Below are 22,441 nucleotides of genomic sequence, written 5' to 3' on the forward strand. Positions count from 1 at the left end.
GGAGCAATTCAGAAGGCACAGGATAGATACATCCCAAAGAGGAAGTATTCTAAAGGCAGGATGGTGCAACCGTGACTGGCAAGGGAAGTCAAAGCCAACATAAAGGCAAAAGAGAGGGTATATAATGGAGCAAAAATTAGCAGGAAGTTAGAGGTTGGGAAATTTTTTTAAAAACTAACAGAAGGCAACTAAAAAATGCCATAAGGAGGAAAAAGTTGAAATATGAAAGTAGGCTAGCCAATAACATCAAAAATGATACCAAAGGATTTTAAAGTATAAAAGAGCAGCAAGAGTAGATATTAGACCACAGGAAAACGACGCTGAAGAGATAATAATGGGGGACAAGGAATGGCGGACAAACTGAATAAGTATTTTGCATCAGTCTTCATTATGGAAGACACCAGCAGTATGCCAGAAGTTCTCGAGTGTTAAGGTGCAGAAGTGAGTGCAGTTGCTATTACTAGGGAGATAGTGCTTGGGAAACTGAAAGGTCTGAAGGTAGATAAGTCACCTGGACCTGATGGACTCCAGGGCTCTGAAAGAGGTAGCTGAAGAGATTGTGGAGGCATTAGTAATGATCTTTCAAGATTCAATAGATTCTGGCATGATTCTGGAGGACTAAAATATTGCAAATGTCACTCCACTCTTCGGGAAGGGGGGGAGGGAAGCAGAAGACAGGAAATTATAGGCCAATTAGCCTGACTTCAGTGGTTGAGAAGATGTTGGAGTTGATTGTTAAGGATATGGTTTTGTGGTACTTGAAAGCACATGACAAAGTAGGCCAAAGTTAGAATGGTTTCCTTAAGGTAAAATCTTGTCTGACAAATCTGTTGAAATTCTTTGAAGAAATAACAAGCAGGATAGACAAAGGAGAATTGGGGTATGTTGTGTACTTGGATTTTCAGAAGGCCTTTGACGAGATGTTGCACTTGGAGACTGCTAAATGAGCTAAGAGCCCAGGGTATTACTGGAAAGATATTAGCATTGAGTACAATGTAGGAGATTACAGAATGAGTTTAAAGGCATTTTGAGGGAACAGATAGAGTTGCTGAACCTGTTCTATTAAAAGGTCAAGGATTTGAAATGTTGCCTCATGATGTTGTCTAACTAGCTGATTGTTTCTGGCATTTCCTATTTTTATTTCAGATTTCCAGCATCTGCGGATTTTTATCTTGGTTTTTCAAAACCCGACGCTAGAAACTGAGCAGCCCCTAGGCTATTTTGAGCTTAGATGGAAGAAGCCTGTGCAGTCAGCTTTAGTTGGAAAGGGGATGCTGCTCACTGCCTGTAGGTCACTAACAAATCCAGGCACATGTGACACCTACAGAGATGCAACGTCCTGGGTTCTAATGGAGTAGAGATAACAGAACTGGTCCTGGGGCATACAGCGCCCAAGGCAAGTGGATGAAATCTAAAACTTACATGAAAATCAAAAAGAAAAAATGACAACATGCTGGAAATTTGAGATAAAAACAGGAAATACTTAAAACACTCAGCAGGTCAGGCAGCATCTGTGGAGAAAGAAACAGTCAATAAATGAGGTCAAAGACCCTTTGTCAGTACTGGCAAAGAGAAATTAGAATAAATGATCATTTGAAATTCACCTCTCCCCTCAGTCCACCAGCACCCAAATATTGGTTAACCTCATTAGCGATCCTATGACAGAGAAATGAGTTTACAGCACCTTGCATTACTATAGCAATTTTAACAAAGTAAAGTATCCACAGATGTTCCACTACAGAGAGATCCTATAGAAATAGCCACCAAGCAGAAGATCCAAGAAATACAAACAGAAACTACTCAACAGGAACAGAATGGAGCAATCAGTATCAATTACTTACATCAATCCTACACTCACCCCATTTAATTCCCCCCACATTCCCATCAGCTCCTCACAGTTCCTACCACTCACCCATGTACTCAAGACAATTTAAAAGCCAAAGTCAAAGCAAGTTCATTGTGGAAGTCTGTATACATTACCATATACTACCTTGCGAATGAGCAGTTAATTAACCTAGTGGTCCACACATCTCTGAGATTCAGATTTATCACACGTACAGCGAAACAGACAGTTTATTGCAGCCAGGAGACGTGAATCATGCAGAAGGGTCTCAGCCTGAAACATCAACTGTCTGTTCATTTCCTTGGATGCTGCTGAGTTCCTGCAGTATTTTGTGTGTTTTACTTTGAATTTCCAGCATCCACTGAATTTCTGGACTTTAATGCATTGCTTGCAATAACAACCAACACAACCCAAGGCTGTGCTTGGGGGGGCTCCACACTCTGGCACCATTCAGAGCATGGGATGTGGGAGGAAACCCACATGGTGACAGGCAGAACCTGCAAACTCCACACGGACAGCACCTGAGCTCAGGGTAGAAGCCAGGTCTCGGGCAGTGGAAGCACCACCATGCCACCCTCAGGAGATCAGGAGTAGGTTTTAGAGATAAAGGAGGGTGAGGCAGCTGTTCTAATGGAGGTAATCGCGGAGCATGGGTGGAGGTAGCTCAAGGCACACCTGCTTGCAGCCAGGAGGCTGCTAGCAGAGCAGGGTGGAGATGTAGCAGAGTTGTTCAACCAGAGAAGCTGGTTTTTTGTGACCAGTGGAGGCTAGAGAGAGCCAATGGAGAGATCTGTCGGATAATTTCAAAACTGAGGCTTGTAACCACACAAGAACTCATCCAGCCCATCAAATCTGCACCAGCTGCTAGCAAGGTCAACTCCTCAATTGCCGCCCCCCCCCATTCTTTCCCTTTCCCCTGCAAGTTGTCCTATCTTCCCTCCAGAAGATATTCAAGGTCGCCTCAACCCCTTGAATTGAATTGACTTCATTTCTTACATCTTTCACATAGATGAGAAGTAAAACTCTTTGTATTACATCTCTGTCTAAATGTGTAATTTATAGTAATTCAGGTAGTGAACTCCGGTTCATACAATCAGAAATATCAAGTAGTAAATGCGTGCACAGCTCTCCGGTGAAAAATGATATTGTATCTGTTAAATAGGGGCCGTGGACAATTTCTGATTTGATGGAGACAGACATGAAAGCACAGAGGAACATCTGGAGAAATTTCTGAAACGCCCATCCGCTGCTGTCGTTACTGTGTGGTCGGGTATCTTTCGGAGGGTAGGCCTCAAAATCCCCGGCCTCGCCTGCTTTCGGTGACCGAGAAAGAGGTTGAATCGCTCAGACAGAGATGGCGCTCAGTACTCGGTGTTGGAGAGCTGATCAGAGCTCGAAGTTTACAGATGACTCAGAGTCGGATTGTGGTCAGCATGGCAGGGAGTTTTACTTCCCTCTCCTGTCTGCGTGAGATGTGGGACATTTGAGAAACTTTGAGTTTTACTGTGCTCACGGACTTTCTTCATCAAGTTATGGTATTGTGCACTGTTGTAACTATATGTATAATTATGTGGTTTTGTCAGTTTTTTTCAGTCTTGGTTTGTCCTGTGTTTTTGTGATATCACACCGGAGGAAATAATGTATCATTTCTTAATGCATGCATTACTAAATGGCAATAAAAGGGGACTACGTGTCTTCATAATCTAATCTAATCTAATCTAAATCAAGGCAACTGGACTTGCTGTGTTGTCTAGAAGATGTTTTGCCACTCATCCAAGAGGCTTCTTCAATTCTAATCCATGGTGGGTAGTTTCCCGGTTTATAACCTCCGAGTTGCTTAAAGGTATAACAATCAGATGAGGGTCGTTAAGAGTCACAGAAGTAATGAGAAGGTCGTTAGTCTTATCTTTGCATGGATGGAGGTGTGAACCATTGTGGAGGTGCCAAGGTAGAGGTGTTAGGACTGCGTTGTAAGTAACTGATAGGTGGTGTTGTATCCCACTCCCTCTGGTCAGAGATGGGTTTTCCATATTGACAAAGATAGCTTCTTTAAAGCCTGATTTATACTTCTGCGTCAACTCGACGCCATAACCTACGCAAGAGGCCTACGCGCGTTGTGAGCATTTATACTTGTGCGTTGGTGTGTCCGCGTCGCTCTGCAATTCGGGCATGTCACGCATGTGCACACACCTGCCCGTGCAAGACTTCCTGGTCATGGTAGTCTTTCTCGGGGTAAGCAAGAAGCGAGCGTCTTTTTTCGTAAAAGCGAAATGTGTCCTCCATAATTTCGGAGGTCTGTAAAGCTTTACGGAAAGCGTTGCAGCCAGAGTTCCTTCCCTGCCCTTCAGTCGCCCAATGGGAAGCTATTGCAGTGTAGGATGAAATGCGATGCTACCAAGCAGACCAATCACAGCTGTTGCGTTCTGCATTGCCGCGACACGCAGTTACATTTTGGGAGAGGTGCGCGTCAGGCTCTGGCATAGGGATCCGCGTTGGCTCTGCGTAGGGTTTGCGGCGACACCGGGCGCCGCGTTGACGCAAAAGTATAAATCAGGCTTAGCCGCTCTTTCAAACCATCTGTCCTCCCTGCCCAAAAAGTGCACACTGTTATCAAAGGAATGCCCCTTGCCCTGTAGGCGTAAATATACAGCCGAGTCTTGACCCGGGGTGTTAGCCCTTCCTGAACAGAGGGGGTGGGGGTAAGATACCAGCAATCAGCAATTTACAGTACAGTCCTAACGTCCCCACCACAGTTCACACCCTCTCAAGACTAATGACCCTCTCATTACCTCTACAAGTCTTAACAACCCTCACCTGATTGCTATACCTTTAAACAATTCAGTTTATAAACTGGGAAACTACCCACCACGGATTAGAATTGAAGGAGCCTCTTGCGTGAGTGGTGGAACATCTAGACAACACAGCAAGTCCAGTTGCCTAGGTACACTACAGCTTGCTATACAATGACCCGGACGACTGAGACAAACAATCAGAAAGAAATACAGCTTGGAAACATGCCCTTCGGCCCACTGAGTTTTTGCCAATTCACACTTATCCCGTTCTTCAGTTCAACACTGAACTGACCCCACAACCTACACACTGACTTTCAAGGACACTACAACTCAAGCTCACGGTTTTATTTATTTATTTTTTTAATTATCATTGTATTTGCACAGTTTGTCTTTTACACATTGGTTGTTTGCCAGTCTTGGCGTGCAGATTGTGATTGATTCCATTGTAGTTCTTAGTTCTACTGTGAATGCTGCAAGAATATGAATCTCAGGGTTGGAGATAGTGACATATATGAACTTTGATAATAAATTTACTTTTAACTTTGATGTTATTCTCCCCATATTTCCACCAACTCCCGCCAGATTCCACTTTTCACCAAGTTTATAGCGGCTAATTAACCCACCAGCCCCCACATTTTTTGGGATGTAGAGCAATGGGCCAGGGATACCTATAGGGAGAACATGCAATCTCCACACAGACAGTGCCAGAGGTCAGGATTGCACCCAGGTCTCTAGTGTTGTGAGGCAGTGGCTTTACCCGTTGCACCAATGTGCAGGCACATCATCGCTCTTGGTTTAAGTCTTTTCCCTCGCAGTCTCTTCAAGGATCAACTTTATTCGCCATGTATAGTTACATGCATCAGGAATTTGCTGTGGTGTGTTGGTGCGACGTGCAACAAAAACACCAACATATATCATAAAAGAATTATATAAACACTCAAGTTAGAGGTTAAAGCACAGATATGGAATAAAATGTGCATAAATATATAATTTAAAGTTAAAGTCTGTCCCAAGCCTTGTGGTCCATCAGGCCAGTGCTTATGCCGGTTTCTCTGGCGTGAAGTGACTGAGAGTACGAGACTCCCCACCCCGGATAGGACACCGGTCTATTGCGAGGTTAACCCCCAGCATTTGCCGGTACCCATTTTCAGCTGGGTGGACTGGAGCAGCGTGTGGTTAAGTGCCTTGCTCAAAGACACAACACGCTGCCTCGGCCGAGACTCGAACCCATGACCTTCAGATCGTGAGCCCAATGCCCTAACCACTTGGCCACGTGCCATATAAATATATAATAGCAACATCTACCTAAAATGTAAACAACATTGTAAGAAGTTTAAGGTGTTCACAGTGCAGTGACAGGAGTAGCAGATAGAAGGGGGTGCAGGGGAAAAGACTAACTGGAATGGTTGATCAGATTACCTGCCACAGGCAAGGTTTAAAGTGGCATGAAGTTTTTGTTTTGTTAGCCCTATAGTGCTTTCCAGAGGGGAGCTTTTGGAAAAGCCAGTTTGCTGGTGGGTAGAGTCTATAATAATTTTCCACCTGCAGATCCAAACTCTAAATTTGTTCCCACTGGTCCTTGAACATCTCCATCTGATCTCCCTCCCTAAACCATCAAGTCCCCTCCAAAACTTCCCTTAGTCTGAGAACAACCACCTTCTCCAGTCCATCCTTAGAACTGAAATCCCTCCTCCCTGAAACCAGCTCATCTGCCTTTTTTTTTCCCCCCGTAGGAACCTTCAACAAGTTCTAACTGGTTGCTGCAATTCCTAGACAACATCCAACAGTGCTTAAAAACATGAGAGATTCTGTAGGTGCTGGAAATCCAGAGCAACGCACACGGAATGCTGGAAAAGCTCAGCAGGTCAGGCAGCGTCTGTGGAGTGGAATAAAGAGCTGATGTTTTGGCCGAGACCCTTCATCACGACTGGAAAGGAAGGGGGAAGAAGCCAGAAAAAGGTGGGGGATGGAGAAAGAGTACAAGCTGGCAGGTTATGTTGTATTTTGGAATATCATAATCAAAGAGACAGGTAGCATAGAAATAGTCCTTTCAGCCCATTTACATTAGCCTATCCCAATCCCATTTACCTACACATATGCTTACCTTTCCACACCTTGCCTATTCAAGTACCGTCTAAATGCCTCTTGTACCTGATTGATCACCATCTCTGCCAGCACGTTCCAAATACTAGCCACTGTGTAGAACTACCGCCACAAATCAGTGGTTCATTGGTCTAGAGACATGATTCTCCATTAGGGACACGTATAGACTTATGTGCAAGAGGTTGCAGGTTCAAATCCCAGTTGAGCCCTGTTGAGCAGACTGGTTAGCGTAACACTATACAGTGCCAGCGACCAGATTCACTGAATGAACTCAGCAGGTCAGGCAACATCAATATACTTTATTCTTTGATCACAGCATCTGCAGATTATTTTGTGTTTACAACCTGGATTCATTTCTGCTGGTGAGTATAAAGAGACTGTTCGTTCTACCCATGACCATGTGGAATTCTTCTGGCTGCTCCGGTTTCCTACCACACTTCAAAGACCTACAAATTTAGTATGTTAATTGGTCACATGAGTGTAACTGGGTGGCATAGGCTTGTTGGGCCGGAAGGCTGTATCTCATTTTTTAATCTCTAAATAAATTAAAAATCCCTTTTAAAAGTCCTTCCTGTCACCCTCAACTTATGCCCTGAAGTATCATGGGAAATAGATGCTGACTCTCTAACCCTATCAAAGTCTCTCCTAACCAGCAACAGGCAAAATGCTGGAGAAACTGATTGGTGGAGGGGAGGGAATGGATCAAGACCCTTCACCTGGACAGCCGTTCATTGAGGTGTGCCTCTTGTAATTTTATGTCCTTCTCCCTCCATTTCCTTCACTCCAGGGGGAACGCACAGCCAATCCGATCTCTCCCTATACTGTAACTAAGGAGCTGGTCTGACAGGTGGCAGATAGACTTCAATCTGAGGAAGTGTGAAATGATGCATTTGGAAGGTTAAACTTGAAGACAGAGCAGAAGATTAATGGCATGATTCTTAGCAGGGTGGAGGAACAGAGGGATCTTGGAATCAAAGTCCACAGAGCCCTCAGAGTTGTGCAAGTTGATAGGGCAATGTATTGACCTTCATTTGTCAGGGCTTTTGAGTTCAAGAGCAGCGAAGTAATGTTGCAGCTCTATAAAGCTCTGTTTAGACCACACCTGGTCACCTCATTGTAGAAAGGATGTGGAAGCTCTGGAGAGGGTACAGAGGAGATTTACCAGGATGCTGCCTGGATTACAGAGTACATCTTATCGGGAAAGATTGAGTGAGCTAGAGCGTTTTTCTTTGGAGTGAAGAAGAGAAGAAGTGACTTGACAGAGGTGTACCAGTTGATAACGTGCATATATAGAGTGGACAGCCAGTGCCAAAGCAGCAATGGCTAATATGAGGGGACATAACTTTAATGTGATTGGAGGAAATAGCATGGAATGGATATCAGAGGTAGTTTTTTTTAAAAAAACACACAGAGTGGTAAGTGGATGGAACACACTGCCAGGGGTAGTGGGGGAGGTAGATACATTAGGGATATTTACGAAACTCAAGTAACCACAAAGATGATAGAAAAATGGATGGCTATGTAGAAGGGAAGGATTAGGTTGATCTTGGAGTAGGTTAAGGACAGCACAACACTGTGGGCCAAACTGTTCCATGTTTTAAGCACAAAATAATCTGCAGATGCTGGGATCAAAGCAACACTCACAACACGCTGGAGGAACTCAGCAGGTCGGGCAGCATCCGTGGAAAAGATCGGTCGACGTTTCGGGCCGGAACCCTTCGTCAGAACTGTAGAGGAAAGGGGCAGAGGCCCTATAAAGAAGGTGGGGGGGAGGGTGGGAAGGAGAAGGCTGGTCAGTTCCAGGTTCACAAAGGTCTCTGCCCCTTCCCTCTACAGTCCTGACGAAGGGCTGGGCAGATCTTCTCTGCACCCTTCTCAGCTGAACCATCAGTTGCAACATTTCACTACCTCCAAGTGCACCCAAGCGCGCGCGCGTTCACGTTTTCTCTCTCTCTCTCCCTCTCTCTCTCTCTCTCTCTCCCTCGCTCGTTACCTGTATGGGTGCGAAGGTGGGCCTTCAGGTGGGAGCTCTTGGTGTAGACTTTTCCGCATCCGGGGTATTCACAGTTGTGGCTGGCCACTCTCTTCCTTGCCCAGGTCTTCCGAGTCCGCTTGTGCTTGGGCTCCTCAGCGACGCTGGCTGGCAGGAGTGGGGAGGCTGCCGAAAGGATGGCGGTGTGCCCGGGTAGGTCTCCCTTGAGGTTGGACGTGTAGAAGTGGATATGCCCCTGGTACAGATGGGGGGGCTGCTGGGTGTAGTAGGAGGGGTTCCGGGAGAGCAGGTGGTAGTTGTGGGCGCCCTGCTGTTGAAGTTGGTGCTGGTGTTGATAGTGCTCGGCAAGCTGGTACTGGGAGACCTGCTGGTCCCTGGGCTGGGTCCTTATATCTCCAGGAGCCTCTGCTACCTGGGGGTAGAAGTGGCGGACAGGATGGCACGTCAGCATCAGGCTGGGCTTGTAATCCACCAGGGGCCTGGCACCAGAGCTCACTGGCACCATGCGGTCGGCTTTCTGAGCCCCGGGACCGCCACTTCCCATTGGCATGGGGGGGCAGGTCACCAGTCTCTCCCTCTGTGGCATGGTTGCTCCTTGATCCATGCCCCCCAAATTGGTGTAGGTCTTATTTCGGGGGTCCGCACATCCCGCCTGGGTGTCAGGTCTCAGCTGGCTGGTTTGGACGTCAGTGGACAAGAGTTCAGCCACGAGGCTGGTGGCTGGTGTGTCTGAGCTGTTCCAATCCGTGGGCTGGTGGGCCACCCTCTTGAATTTGCCACCACTGCCCTCCGGCACGTGTGCCAGCGGGTAACCAGGGGCCATGGGTGTGCCCGCACCAGCTTCTGCACCAGAAAGGTCTGACAGGAGGAGATCCAGGTCCAAGAACGAGCCAAAGTCTTCGTCCTCGCGCTTGATCTGCTCAGGGGCCAGGACCGGCCGGGGTCCATCTCCAACAGGGTTCTTGCTGCTGGTGGAGTTCTGCTTCGTGGAATTGTCCTCGACCTCCCACCACTGAAACACAAAGGTTAAGAGGCTCAGTGATAACGTTTGATTGCAATATTCCTGCATCAGACCTAGTCCCTTGAAACCCCTGCTCTCCTGGGTACCCGGGCTACAGGCTCTACAGCTATCCGTGCCTCTGGCCAGGCCAGTACCTGGTCCCATCTCCTCCAGACCTAGATGAAACATTGTCCCCTAAACTGTCCATTTGCATTTCTAATCTTTCCACCGTTGTCAGGTCAGATCTATTGTCACAAGTACGACTATGGGGAGCTACAGGTACAATGAAATATCTGCTTGAGACAGCATCACAGGCACAGACAACACACAGGGATTAAATTATGCTTGAATTATAGCCGGTGAAGCAAGAGAAAGAAAATCATTCTGCAAAGATTAAGACCTTAATGCAAAATTAGAAAGCACAGAGACAAGTCTGTGGTAGTGCTAAAGGTGGTCCATGGTACGCCGGTGCTGAGGGAGGGCTAGGGTTTTACAGGTCAATTAGAGTACCTGATGTTTGTAGGAAAGTAGCTGTTCCTGAGCCTGGTGATGTGGGACTTCACGCTTCTGTACTTTCCGCCTGGTGGCCCTGCCTTCTGGTGTTCAGGCTCCAACCCATGGACCACCATCCCTAGACATCGACACCCTTCTCGCCTCTTAGAGGCTAGCTGTGGCCAACCCTGGCAGCTTTGAATAAATCCTAACAACGCCTTTCCAAGCTGGGAGTCAGTACGTGTCCAAGCACACTCATGTGAAGCCGCTTTGAAATGTGTTACTACGTAAAGGTACTATCCGGAAACTGGAAACACACAACAGGCCAGGCAGCCTCTGTGGAGTTAGAAACAAAGTTCATGATTCAAGTACAAGACCCTGCATTAGACCAAAGGATCCATACTACTGACCAGCACATTCTGATACAGGGTCTTAGACTTCAAACATTAACTCTTCTTTCTCTCTCCACAGATGCTGCCTGACCTGCTGAGTGTTTCCACCATTTTCTGTTTTTGTTTCAGATTTCTGGCATCTGCAGTTTTTATTATATATAATACTACACATATGGCTGTTCTCATCAAATGGGCAACAGTGAGAATGTCCGAAAAAGGAAGGGAATTTAATTAGGAAATCTTGGGTGAATAAACATCTAAGAGATCCAGATTTCAGGCAGATACAGTAGATATAAACCTGGAAATAGAGTTATGGGGTCAGAGGGATACAGCAAGGAAACAGGCCTTTTAGTCCACTGAGTCTGTGCTGACTATCAATCACCCATTTTACTCTAGTCCCAATTTTTATTGTCCCTGCATACTCATCAACCCTGTCACTTTTCTGAACATGATGGGCAGACTATATTAGTGCCAGAAGGTGTGGTAATATTTGCAGGCTACCCCAGCACGTCCTTGGTGTGTTGGTTGTTAACACAAACAATACATTTTACTATATTTATGTTTCAATTCATGTGATAAATAAATCTAAATCTTAAATTCAAACTCTGAACTCCCCTAGATTCTATCCCTCACTAGGGGGGATTTGGAGTGGCTAATTAAACTACCAATCTGCATGCCTTTGGGATGAAACTGAAACACCCAGGGAAGGGGGTCAGGTGGTGGGGGGGGGGGCGGGAAGCAAAACACAGATCTAATATAGTCACAGGAAACGATACAAACTCCACACAGGACTCAACCAGCCGTCCTGCCACCCAACAACCCCCACTTAACCCTAACCTGATCATGGGCTAATTTACAATGACCAATTAACTTACCAGACACGTCTTTGGACTGTGGGAGGAAACCAGAGGACCTGGAGAAGATCCACACACTCCACAGGGAGGACTTACAGAGGATACTCAAACCTCCCTATCTGGCACCAACAGTCAAAGATCATTGAGGTCACATTTCTTTCCCCTATTCGAATGCTTGGCCTGAACAACAACTGAACCTCTTGACAATGTCTGCATGCTTTTAAGCATTGAGTTGCTGCTACATGATTGACCAATTAGATATTTGTATTCATGAGCAGGTGTACAAGTGTACCTAATAAATTGTCCACTTGGTGTACTTAAGTAAATTGCAACCAAGTTGAAAATAAAATGAAATAAATGCTGAGCCTTTTCCTTCTAGTGCAAACATTCTGGAACCAACGGAACAGGTTTATTATGAGTCATGTGAAGTCTAGTTTGATTGCTATCTCTCTCTTTTATAAACTTTGTTCCCTGTTGTGAACAATTATCATTGGCTGATTTCCTGTTCCATTGCTTTTCACAGACTGGAATTAGCAGTCAACTGCCTCTAATCAGAACGATATATCCAAATAGAGACCAGCAGTTGGATAAGCTGAGAACAGAAGTGTTGTTGTCCAAGTGAGGTAGTGCAGCTGTTAACCTCGGAGTGCGAGGCTCCCAGCTGTTCACTGGCTTACCGCCTGCCCCAGTAACTGGCTGCAGGAGTGCCGGGTTGCGTGACTGCTGCAGGGCGTTGGAGTGGTGACGGCACAATTGGCTTACTTCCTCTGCCTCGCATGCATTCCCAGCCACAGCTTCCTCACCACCCTCGGCTGGTCCAAGAGATCAAGGGGCTTGCCTCCACTGACGGGATGTGAGCCTGGGTCAGCGCCAGTCAGGGATAATCACCAGGGATCTGGGGGCCTCGTTGGAGAATCATGGAGGGCCCTTCAGCCCATTGTATCTGGTGCTGGCTCCCAGTAAAATAATCCTGTTCTCTGAATTTTTCCCCCACATCACTCCAGGTTATTCTTTTGCAAGCCCCTCTCACCATTCCAGTTCTTTTCTTGACTCCTTACTGAAGCTGAAGTTGGGGGGGAGACCAGATTAAGGTTTATAAGTTTATGCGAGGCATAGTTAGAGTGGATAAGAAGCACTCTCTTCCCCCCATGGTTGAAGTGTCTAATACCAGAGGGTATACATTTACGATGAGAGGGTACAAGTTCAAATAATACGTGCAGGACAAAGTTTGTTTCTTTAAAACACAAAGTGTGGAGGTGTGTTGGAGAGCATTCTAACTGGTTGCATCACCATCTGGAATGGAGGGGCCACCGCGCTGGATCGGAAAAGGCTGCAGAGAGTTGTAAACTCAGCCAGCTCCATGATGGACACGAGTCTCCCCAGCATCGAGGGCACTTTCATAGGCAATGCCTCAAAAAGGTGGCACCCATCATTAAGTACCCCCATCATCCAAGACGTGCTCTCTTCTCATTGCTACCATCAAGGAGGAGGTGCAAAAGCCTGAAGACACACACTCAACTCCTCAGGAACAGCTTCTTCCCCTCCGCCATCAGATTTCTGAATGGATAACGATCCCATGAATACCACCTCACTTGTTTTGCACTCTTTGTGCTACCTACTTGGCGTTCATTGGGACATAATTTTGACTGGAAGAAAGTATGGGAGGATGTCAGAGGTAAGCTCTTTAAAAAAAAAGAGTACAAGTGCATGGAAAGTTCTGACCGGGATGGTGTAGAGGCAGGTACATTAGGGAGACTTAAGGGACTCTTTGGTATGTGGATGATAGCGAAATGGAGGGCTACTGCACGTGGGAGGGAAGTATTAGATCGATCTTAAAGTAGATTAAAAGTTCAGCATAGCACCGTGAGCTGAACAGCCTGCAAGTAAGCATTTCATTGTCACTAGTACATGTATGCACAGGTATAATAAATTCGACCTGCCAGTCTTTGTATGTAACATTTAATTGATTCTGTTGTATTTCTTTATTCTACTGTGAATTCCTACAAGAAAATTAATCTCAGGGTAATATATGGTGACAGGTACATACTTTGATAATAAATTTAATTTGGATGGTGACATTAATCCTGGACTAATCCCATTTTTATTTTCCTCGCATTCCTATCAACGCCCCGCGGAATCTGCCACTTCCCCCTGTCCCAATTAACCGGCCAATCCACACGTCTGCAGTGGGAGGAAACAGGGGCATCTTGGGGAAATCCACGCAGTGTCAGGGAGACGTGCAAACCCCACACAGGCAGCAGGGGTCAGGAGTGAACCCAGGTGACTGGAGCTTTGAGGCAGCCGCTTGCCCACTGCGTCACTGTGCTGTACAATCAACAGCCCTGTGTACAATTCCAATGTAACTGCCTACTTTTGCACTGGTTCTCTCTCTTTATAAAGCCCAAGAACTCACCCATTTCGCTCATTGTTCGCTCGACATGCTCTCTCACTTTGCAGGATTTATACACCTTTAGATACACTCAGTGGCCACTCTATTAGGTACACCTGCTCACCAATGCACATATCAAAATCAGCCAATCACATGGCAGCAGCTCAATGCACAGAAGTGTGCAAACATGGTCAAGAGGTTCGGCTGTTGTTCAGATCATTCCAAGTGACAAAGCAACAACAGTGAGACAGGCCCTGTTCCTCCCTCCTTCCCCACATACACAGTCCTCTAACCCCAGGATAGGCCATCCTCTTTGGCCTCCAGCCTCCAGCAGACTCACAAAATCGCAGGCATTGAGCTTTGGCTTTCCAGTTCCATGTCCCAGTACCTGGGCACCCCTTAGAACTTTGACAGGACTGGTGCACACGAACACCATGGATGCTTTTTTTTGTGTCCACTTGCACCTGGGCAGGTTCAGGCTCCCAGATGGTACCTAAAGCATCTCAGCTCAGGAAGTTGTTCCAGTTGGAACCAATTACTACTGGTGCAGAAAATGTCCCACACCGCTTTTTGGAAAAATTCACAACTACAGGGAATTATGGCACAGAAGGTGGTTCTAGTTGTATTACTGCTCCACCTGGCTTCTCATAACAGCAGCAATTCCTTCCCACTCTTCGATGGAACCAGGGGAGATTTCCAGAGTACCCTGGCCAGTACTTATCCCTCAACAAACATCAAGAAACAAATGTAACCACCAAGAGTTCATGTCTGCTGTGTGGTTATTTGTTTTTGCAACACACACAAAGGTCAGGCAGCATCTATGGAGGGGAAAAGCTGTTGATGTTTCAGGCCGAGACCTGTTCATCTGCTTATTCTCCTCTACAGGTGCTACGTGATGCTCAAGATGAACAGCATCTGCAGAATCTCCTGTGTTTTTAATTTGTTTTTGTGCCTGACACGTCACAACAAAGACTCTTCACTACCCGAGGGTCCAGTGGCACAACAGCACTGCAGGTAGACCAGCTGACCCAGGTTCAACCTCAACCTTGGGTATTGTCTTTGTGGAGTTTGCAACCTTTCTCCCTGTGACCTGGTGGGTCTGCTCCCGGTATACTGTGGTTTCTGCCAAAAACACACGGGCTGAAGGGTTAATTGGCCACTGTAAATTTTCCCCAGTGTATTGGTGAGTGGCAGAAAACTGGGTGGGTGGGAGGGGGGCAGGGAAATTGATGGGATCAGTGCAAGATTAGAGTAGGCAGATGCTTGACGGTCAGCATGGTAATGGTGGGCCGAATGGTCCATTTCCTTGTTGTATGAATCCATGATCAAAGACAAAGACTAGCAGATACTTAAAGTGCAGGCAGATAGGGTCTTGATTAGTAATGGTGTCAAACGAAACAGAGGGAAGGCAGGGGAATGGGGTTCAGAGGAAATAAATCAGACATGATCAAAGACTTAATGGGCCAAATGACCTAATTCTGCTCCTTTGTCTTGATAGTCTTTAAGTTGGGACCCGATCTATGGCCATATCCGTTTTAAATGTCGACAGTTCATCCCTTCCCAGTTTACAGTGTCCAGCCCAAACACCACCCATGCAAGACACTCCCTCGGCTACTCATTTCTGTGGGATCTTGCTCAGCATTGCCACTGTCCTGGACAGAGTGTACACCCCATTGTGGGAAAGACCAATCCTCCCCTCAGCACGAGAAAGGCCTCCCTCCCAATCGAAAAAAAGTGTATCCCACACCATCGCAGAGCAGCTACAATGTTCCCGATGTATTTAGTCAAAAACCTGGATAAACTCACTTTTAAAACATTTATGATTTTATTGCTTAATTAATGAATAATTGAGAAACGTGTGTTTATTCTCTGCTGTAGCGTGTCATTTGGCACGGGTCCAGAGCTAGCAGGGAGGCCCTGACTATGTTGCAATGTCAGCTAGCAGATTCCGATCTGTGCTCAGACTTGTCCGTGTATCAAGCATCTTCTTGGCTTCTTGGCATGAAGAGAGGTTGGAGACGCAGCAAGGAGAGAGCGCTCAGCCCCAGGGAGGATTAGCTGTGTTGGTGATGGCGGGGGCTCTAATGCTCTCTGTTTGGAGCTGTCTTGGACGAAAACCACATAAGCTTACTCTAGTGATCCTACGTGGATAGGGTCTTACTCTATCAGCTTCAATAATACCCCGATTCATCCCTCCCTCATGGACGAGGAAGGTGATAATGCTAATTATGTTAGGAGCATTCCTGAACTAAAAATCATGGATATCAAGGGTTAAAACCAGACCATTCCCCAATACATAGTTTGGGATTTCTGCCAGGCAGAACAGGAGAAAGTGCTACATTGATGGAGATGCCCAGTTTCAGATGAATCTTCTCCCTCAAATGGATGCAAAAGACTCCTTGTCTCTATTTCGGCTCTCAGAATAAAATGATGTCCTTAAAATTGAGATGAGGAGGAATTTCTCCACCCAGAGTGTAGAGAACCTGTGAAAGTCATTGCCGCAGACAGTTGTGGAGGCCAAGTCATTGGGTGTATTTAAGGCAGAGATAGGTAGGTTCTTGATTAGCCAGGGCATCAAAGGGTATGGGGTGAAGGCAGGGAGTGGAGATGACTGGAAGAATTGGATCAGCCCATGATTGAATGGTGGAGCAAACTCGATGGGCCAAATGACCTACTTCTGCTCCTACATCTTATCGTCTATATTTAAAACAGAGGACGGTAGGTTCTTGATTACAAAGGGCATCAAAGGCTGAAGAAAGAAGGCAAGAGAATGGAGTTGAGAAGGAAAATAAATTAGCCATGATCAAATAGGTAGAGCAGACTCTCGATGTCTAAACAGCCTGTTTCTGGTCTTATGTCTTATGGACTTGACCTAAAGTGCTGCAGTTACAGAAAAAATGTAGTGCAGGCAGAAAATAGGCTATGAGGGCCATGATGAGATAAGATTGTGAGGTCAAGATTTCCTCTTTATTTAAGGCAAAGATTGATTTGTTCTTGATTGACAAGGTGTTTAAGGCTTACGTGGAGAAGGTGGGAGAATGGGGGCTGAAAAAAAAATCAGCCATGATTGAGTGGTGGGGAAGACTCAGTGGATTAAATAGTATAACTCTGCTCCCATATCTTATGGTCTTGTATCTAAAAGTAGGGGCAACTTCCCTGGTGTTCTGGTATTGTCTGGCAATTAAAGCACTGCCAATTGTGGGATCTGGCTATATCTAAAATAGTTACTGTGGTTTGGTGTTACAGTATTGAAAACACTAGAAATCATTCCAATAACCACAAAGCATTTTAGGATGTCTTGAGGCCGTGGAAAGTTTTGGAAGTGGGAGGAGGAAATGAAGCATCCATGAAGATTTTTGGGAGTATATTGCTCAGAGGACTGGGAAGCTCCCTGGAGATTCCATCTCATTCCATACTGGGCAGTGGATAACCATCATATAAAGCAGCAGTCTTTTCACAAGATGGCAAGGATCTTGGAAGAATCTAGGAGGACTGATAAACCTAGAAGTACAGGTACATGCTTTCATGAAAGTGGTGCCCCAGGTAGACAAGGTAGCAAGGAAGGCTTTTGCCACACTGGCCTGCAACCTTCAGAAGGTGAAACGTTATGTTGCAGTTCCATAAGAAGTTGGTGAGTTGACATTTGGAATATTGTGTTCCGTTTTGATCCTCCTGAGGGCGGTCAATATATGGAATGAGCTGCCAGAGGAAGTGGTTGAGACAGGTATATTAATAACATTTAAAAAGGTACTACACCAGATATATGCATTAGAGAAGTTCGGAAGGATACGGGCCAAATGTAAGCAAAGAGGATTAGCTTAGGTGGAAGTGTTGAAAAGCATGGAGCAGTTGGGCTGATGGGCTGTATGACTCTTACTCCTAAATTGGGGCATACTTTTTTTGATGGCATTAAACAGGAACTTGAAAAGATTATTTTGGAGAGGCTGTCAGCAGGTAAAGAGATAACGGTAAGTGGGAGAAATTGAGAAGTAGAATTGAAAGAGTTCAGGGTCAACGTGTTCCTGATTATGTCTCTGTGGCTGCTAGAACATATCTGACCCCAAAGAACATCAGAAACAGGATTACACTTTTTAGTCCTTGCATCTCTGCTGGCACTCATTAAGATCATGGCTAATCATTTCCCCCTGCACTAGCCCCATATCCCTTCGTACCCTTACACGGTTAGTGTAAACCCTTAGTGTAGCAGTTAGCAAAATATTATTACAGTGCTAGCTGTAAGATTGAGGTTCGATTTCCACCGATGTCTGTAAGGAGTTTCTACTTTCTTCCTGTGACTGTGTAGGTTTCCTCCGGGTGCTCTGGTTTCCTCCGACATTCCAAAGGTGTCCAGGTTAGGTTTGTGAGTTTTGGTCATGCTACGTTGGCTCCAGAAGTATGCGACACTTGCGGACTGTCAGCATGATCCTCACTGATTTAATTTGATGCAAACAACGCATTTCACAATATATTTAAATGCTTCAATTTACATATGGCAAATAAAGATAATCTTTAAAAAAAATTTCATCTTTATCTAAAATTCTGTCTGGCTCCATCTTGAATCAACTCAGCAACTGAGCCTCCACAGCTCTGTTGGGTGAGAATTTCAACAATCCATTGCTCCACAGGTAAAGAAATATCTTTTCATCTTATCCCCGAGTGAGCAACCCCTTACTTTGAGATTATTGCCCCTTACCATGGACATCCCAGTGTCCTGCATCCACCTAATCAGGCCTCCATAGATTTTTGTATATTTCCAATCATATCTCCTCTCATTCCTCTAAACTCATGAGAAGTCAGGACAAACCTGCTTAATTCCTCTTCAGGGGAACAAGAAAGGCAAATCACCTGTTATTTTATTTGGAAACAAAAAGCTACAAAATATGTACCAAAATCTCAAGGTTGTGACAGTCCCACGGAACACAATGTTGAACCTACAAAGTTCTGCTTAAGATAGTCTTCCAACTTGTTTTCCCAGTTCAAAGACCAGGAGCACTAGTCTTTCTGGCATTTTAAACCCATCCCTTTTACTAAGCCTTTGATTTTCTAACGTAGCAAAATCTTTGCTTGCATTAGATGTTGTGCAATATGCTGCCATACTCCACGTTACAGGTGCTCCCTACATTGCCTCATTTTTGCAGCTAAACTATTTCGTCACACGCAATCAGTGCAAGAGACGGAAATCCAGTTTCTCTTTTGTTATTGCTTTGGATGGCCGCTCCCTCATCTCTACATCTCCCACTCCCTGCGGGGGATGAAGTAGATATGGCACATTAAACCACAAGGCATAGGAGCAGAATTAGGCTATTCTGCCTATCAAGTCTTCTGCCATTCCATCGTGGCTGATTTATTAATCCTATTCTCCTGCCTTCTCCCTGTAACCCTTGACGCCCGTATTAGTTAAGAACCAGTCAAACTCCACTTTAAATATACCCAACGACTTGGCCTCCACAGCCGTCTGTGGAAATGAATGCTACAGATTCACCACACTCTGGCTAAAGAAATTCCTCCTCATCCCTGTACTGGACAGAAACTCACTCAACCCTAGAGCACCTGGATGGCAAAGATGCATACATCAAGCTGCTCTTTATCAACGGAAAAAAGTCAGCATTTAATACAATCATCACCTCAAAGACTAGTCACTAAGCTCCAAGACTTAGGCCTCAATACCCCCTTCTGCAATGGGATCCTCGATTTCCTCACTTGCAGTTCAGATTAGCAACATCTCTTCCACGGTTTCCAACATCACAGGTGCACCACAAGGTTGTGTGCTTAGGTCTCTGCTCTACTCATTTTGTGGCCAAGCACAAGTCTAGTGCCATATTCAGCTTTGCTGATGACACTGCCATTGTACATCCAATCGAAGGTGGTGACAAATCAGCATTTAGGAGGGAGATTGAAAATCTGGCTGAGTGGTGCCACAACAGCAACCTCTCACTCAACGTCAGCAAGACCAAGGAGCTGATTATGGACCTCAAGAGGAGGAAAGCAGAGGTCCATGAGCCAGTGTTCAGAGGAACAGAAGTGGAGAGGGTCAGCAACTTTAAATTCCTCCGTGTTATTATTTTTGGAGGACCTGTCCTGGGCCCAGCACACAAGGGAAATTACAAAACAAAAGCACAGCAGCACCTCTACTTCCTTAGGAGTTTGCAGAAATTTGGCATGACATCTAGAACTTTGACAAACCTCTGTCGATGTATGGTGGAGAGTATATTGACTGGCTGCATCACAGCCTGGTATGGAAACACCAATGCCCTTGACCAAAAAAAAAACACACAAAAAAGTATGGAATGTGGCCCAGTCCATCATGGGCAAAGCCCTATCCACCATTGAGCACATCCACATGAAACGCTGTCGCAGGAAAGTTGCATCTACCGTCAGGGACACCCACCACCCGAGCTATGCTCTATTCTTGCTGCTGCCATCAGGAAGAAGGTACAGGAGCCTCAGGACTCAAACCACTAGGTTCAGGAACAGTTATTACCCCTCAACCATCAGGCTCTTGAAGCAGAGGGGATAACTTCACTCACCTTCACTTGCCCCATCATTGCAATGTTCCACGTGACTATGGACTCACTTTCAAGAGCTCTTCGTCTCATATTCTCAATATTTATTGCTCACTTATTTATTATTATTTCTTTCTTTGTGTACTTGCATAGCTTGCTGTCTTTTGCAGCCTTGCTGAACGCCCAATTTGGCGCAGTCTTTCATTGATTCTGTTATGGTTATTATTCTGTTTACAGATTTATTGAGTATGCCCACAAGAAAATGTATCTCAGGGTTGTTCAAGGTGAAATATTAGCACTTTGATAACAAATTTACTTGAACTTTGAAATCCTTGTATTCTGAGGCTGTGCCATCAGGCCCTAGACTCTACCCCAACTGGAAGTCTCCGCTCAGTGTACACTACCTAGGCCTTTCAATAATCAATAGGTTTCAATGAGATCCTCCCTCATTCTTCTAAACTCCAGTGAGTACCGACGCGAGACTAATGGCCACTTTTACCTTGATAACTGAGTAGAGAAGGGATAAACAGCAAATGTTAAATACCTGGCAAAAAAAACTAATCAGAAGTAATAAAGACTACAAGATTATCTGTGCATGTACATTCATAGTTGTAAACACCCACATGGTTCACTAGCATTCTCCAGGGAAAGAAATCAACAGGAGGATGTGGAAGCTTTAGAGAGGACGCAGAGATTTACCAGGATGCTGTCTGGATTAGGGAACATGTCTTATGAACATAGGTTGACTGAGCTAGGGCTTTTCTCTTTGGATGAAGGGCAGCCAAAGACTTTTATTCCAGGCAGAAATGACTAATACAAGTGGGCACAATTTTAAGGTGATTGGAAAGTATAGTGTGAATGCCAGAGGCAAGTTGTTTTTTTTTTTTGCACAGAGGAGGTGAGTGTGTGGAACACCCTGCCAAGGCAGATAATTTAGGGGCATTTAAGAAACTCTTAGACAGGCAGACGGATGACAGAAAAAATGGTGGGCTATGAAGGACAGAAGGGTTAGATTGATCTTAGAACAGGTTAAAAGGTTGGCATGTCATGGACCGAAGGGCCCCTGCCGTGCTGTAATGTTCGATTTACCCTCTTTGCCTTGTCTCGTTGATATGTAACTCCAGGATCACCAATGTGGTTGAATCTTAAATGTCCCAGAAAAACACTTACTGAAGAGAGATTAGGGGTGAGCAACAAGTATTGGCTCTACCAATTAATAAGACCATACACCATAAGAGACAAAAGCTGAATTAGGCCATTTCATCACGGCTGCTCCAATTTTTCTCTCAGCCCCGATCTCCTACCTTCTCCCAGTTTCCCTTCATGCCCTGACCAATCAAGAATCTATCAACCTCTGTCTTAAATATACATACAGACTTGGCCTCCGCAGCTGCCTATGGAAAAGAATTCCACAGATTTACCATTCTCGAGCTGAAGAAATTCCTCCTCATCTCTGTTCTAAAAGCACACACTTCTATCCTGAGGCAGCGTCCTCTGTTCTTGGACTCCCCCACCATAGGAAACATCCTCTCCACATCCACTCTATCAAGGTCTTTCACTATTCAATAGATTTCAATGAGGTCACCCCTCAATCTTCTAAATTTTCATCAATACTGACCCAGAACTATCAAACATTCTTCATATTACAAGCCGTTCAATCCTGGAATCATTCTCGAGAACCTCCTTTGTACCTTCTCCAGTTTCAGCACATCCTTTCTAAGATAAGGGGCCCAAACTGCTCACAATGCCCCAAGTGAGGCCTCACCAGTGCTTTATAAAGTATCAACATTACATCCTTGCTTTTATATTCTAGTCCTCTTGAAATGAATGCTAACATTGCCTTTGCCTTCCTCACCACAGACTCAACCTGTAACAACTTTTAGGGAATCCTGCAGAAGGACTCCCAAGTCTCTTTTTACCTCAGTTTTTTGTATTTTCTTGCCATTTAGAAAACAGTCAGCCATTTTATTTCTTCCACCAAAGTGCATGGCCATGCACTTCCCAACACTGTATTCCATCTGCCATTTCTTTGCCCATTCTCCTACCCTGTCCAAGTCCTTCTGTAGCCTCTCTACTTCCT

The 22,441-nt window shown here is 45.4% G+C and overlaps 1 protein-coding gene across 2 annotated transcripts in view; it reads right to left on the bottom strand.

Annotated features, from left to right (window-relative positions):
• Positions 1-22,441, bottom strand: part of LOC140191192 (Krueppel-like factor 1) — a 56,840-nt gene that overhangs the window by 10,509 nt on the left and 23,890 nt on the right. For both annotated transcript variants that reach the window (XR_011883781.1, XM_072248350.1), the window contains exon 2: positions 8,732-9,743. Coding sequence is in view for 1 of the 2 variants with exons in the window: in XM_072248350.1 (XP_072104451.1) it covers positions 8,732-9,743 (1,012 nt within the window). In the remaining variant the exon portion in view is untranslated. The remainder of the gene's footprint in view (positions 1-8,731; positions 9,744-22,441) is intronic.

The sequence above is a fragment of the Mobula birostris genome, chromosome 32 (assembly GCF_030028105.1).
Source record: "Mobula birostris isolate sMobBir1 chromosome 32, sMobBir1.hap1, whole genome shotgun sequence".
NCBI classification, from domain to species: Eukaryota; Metazoa; Chordata; class Chondrichthyes; order Myliobatiformes; family Myliobatidae; genus Mobula; species Mobula birostris.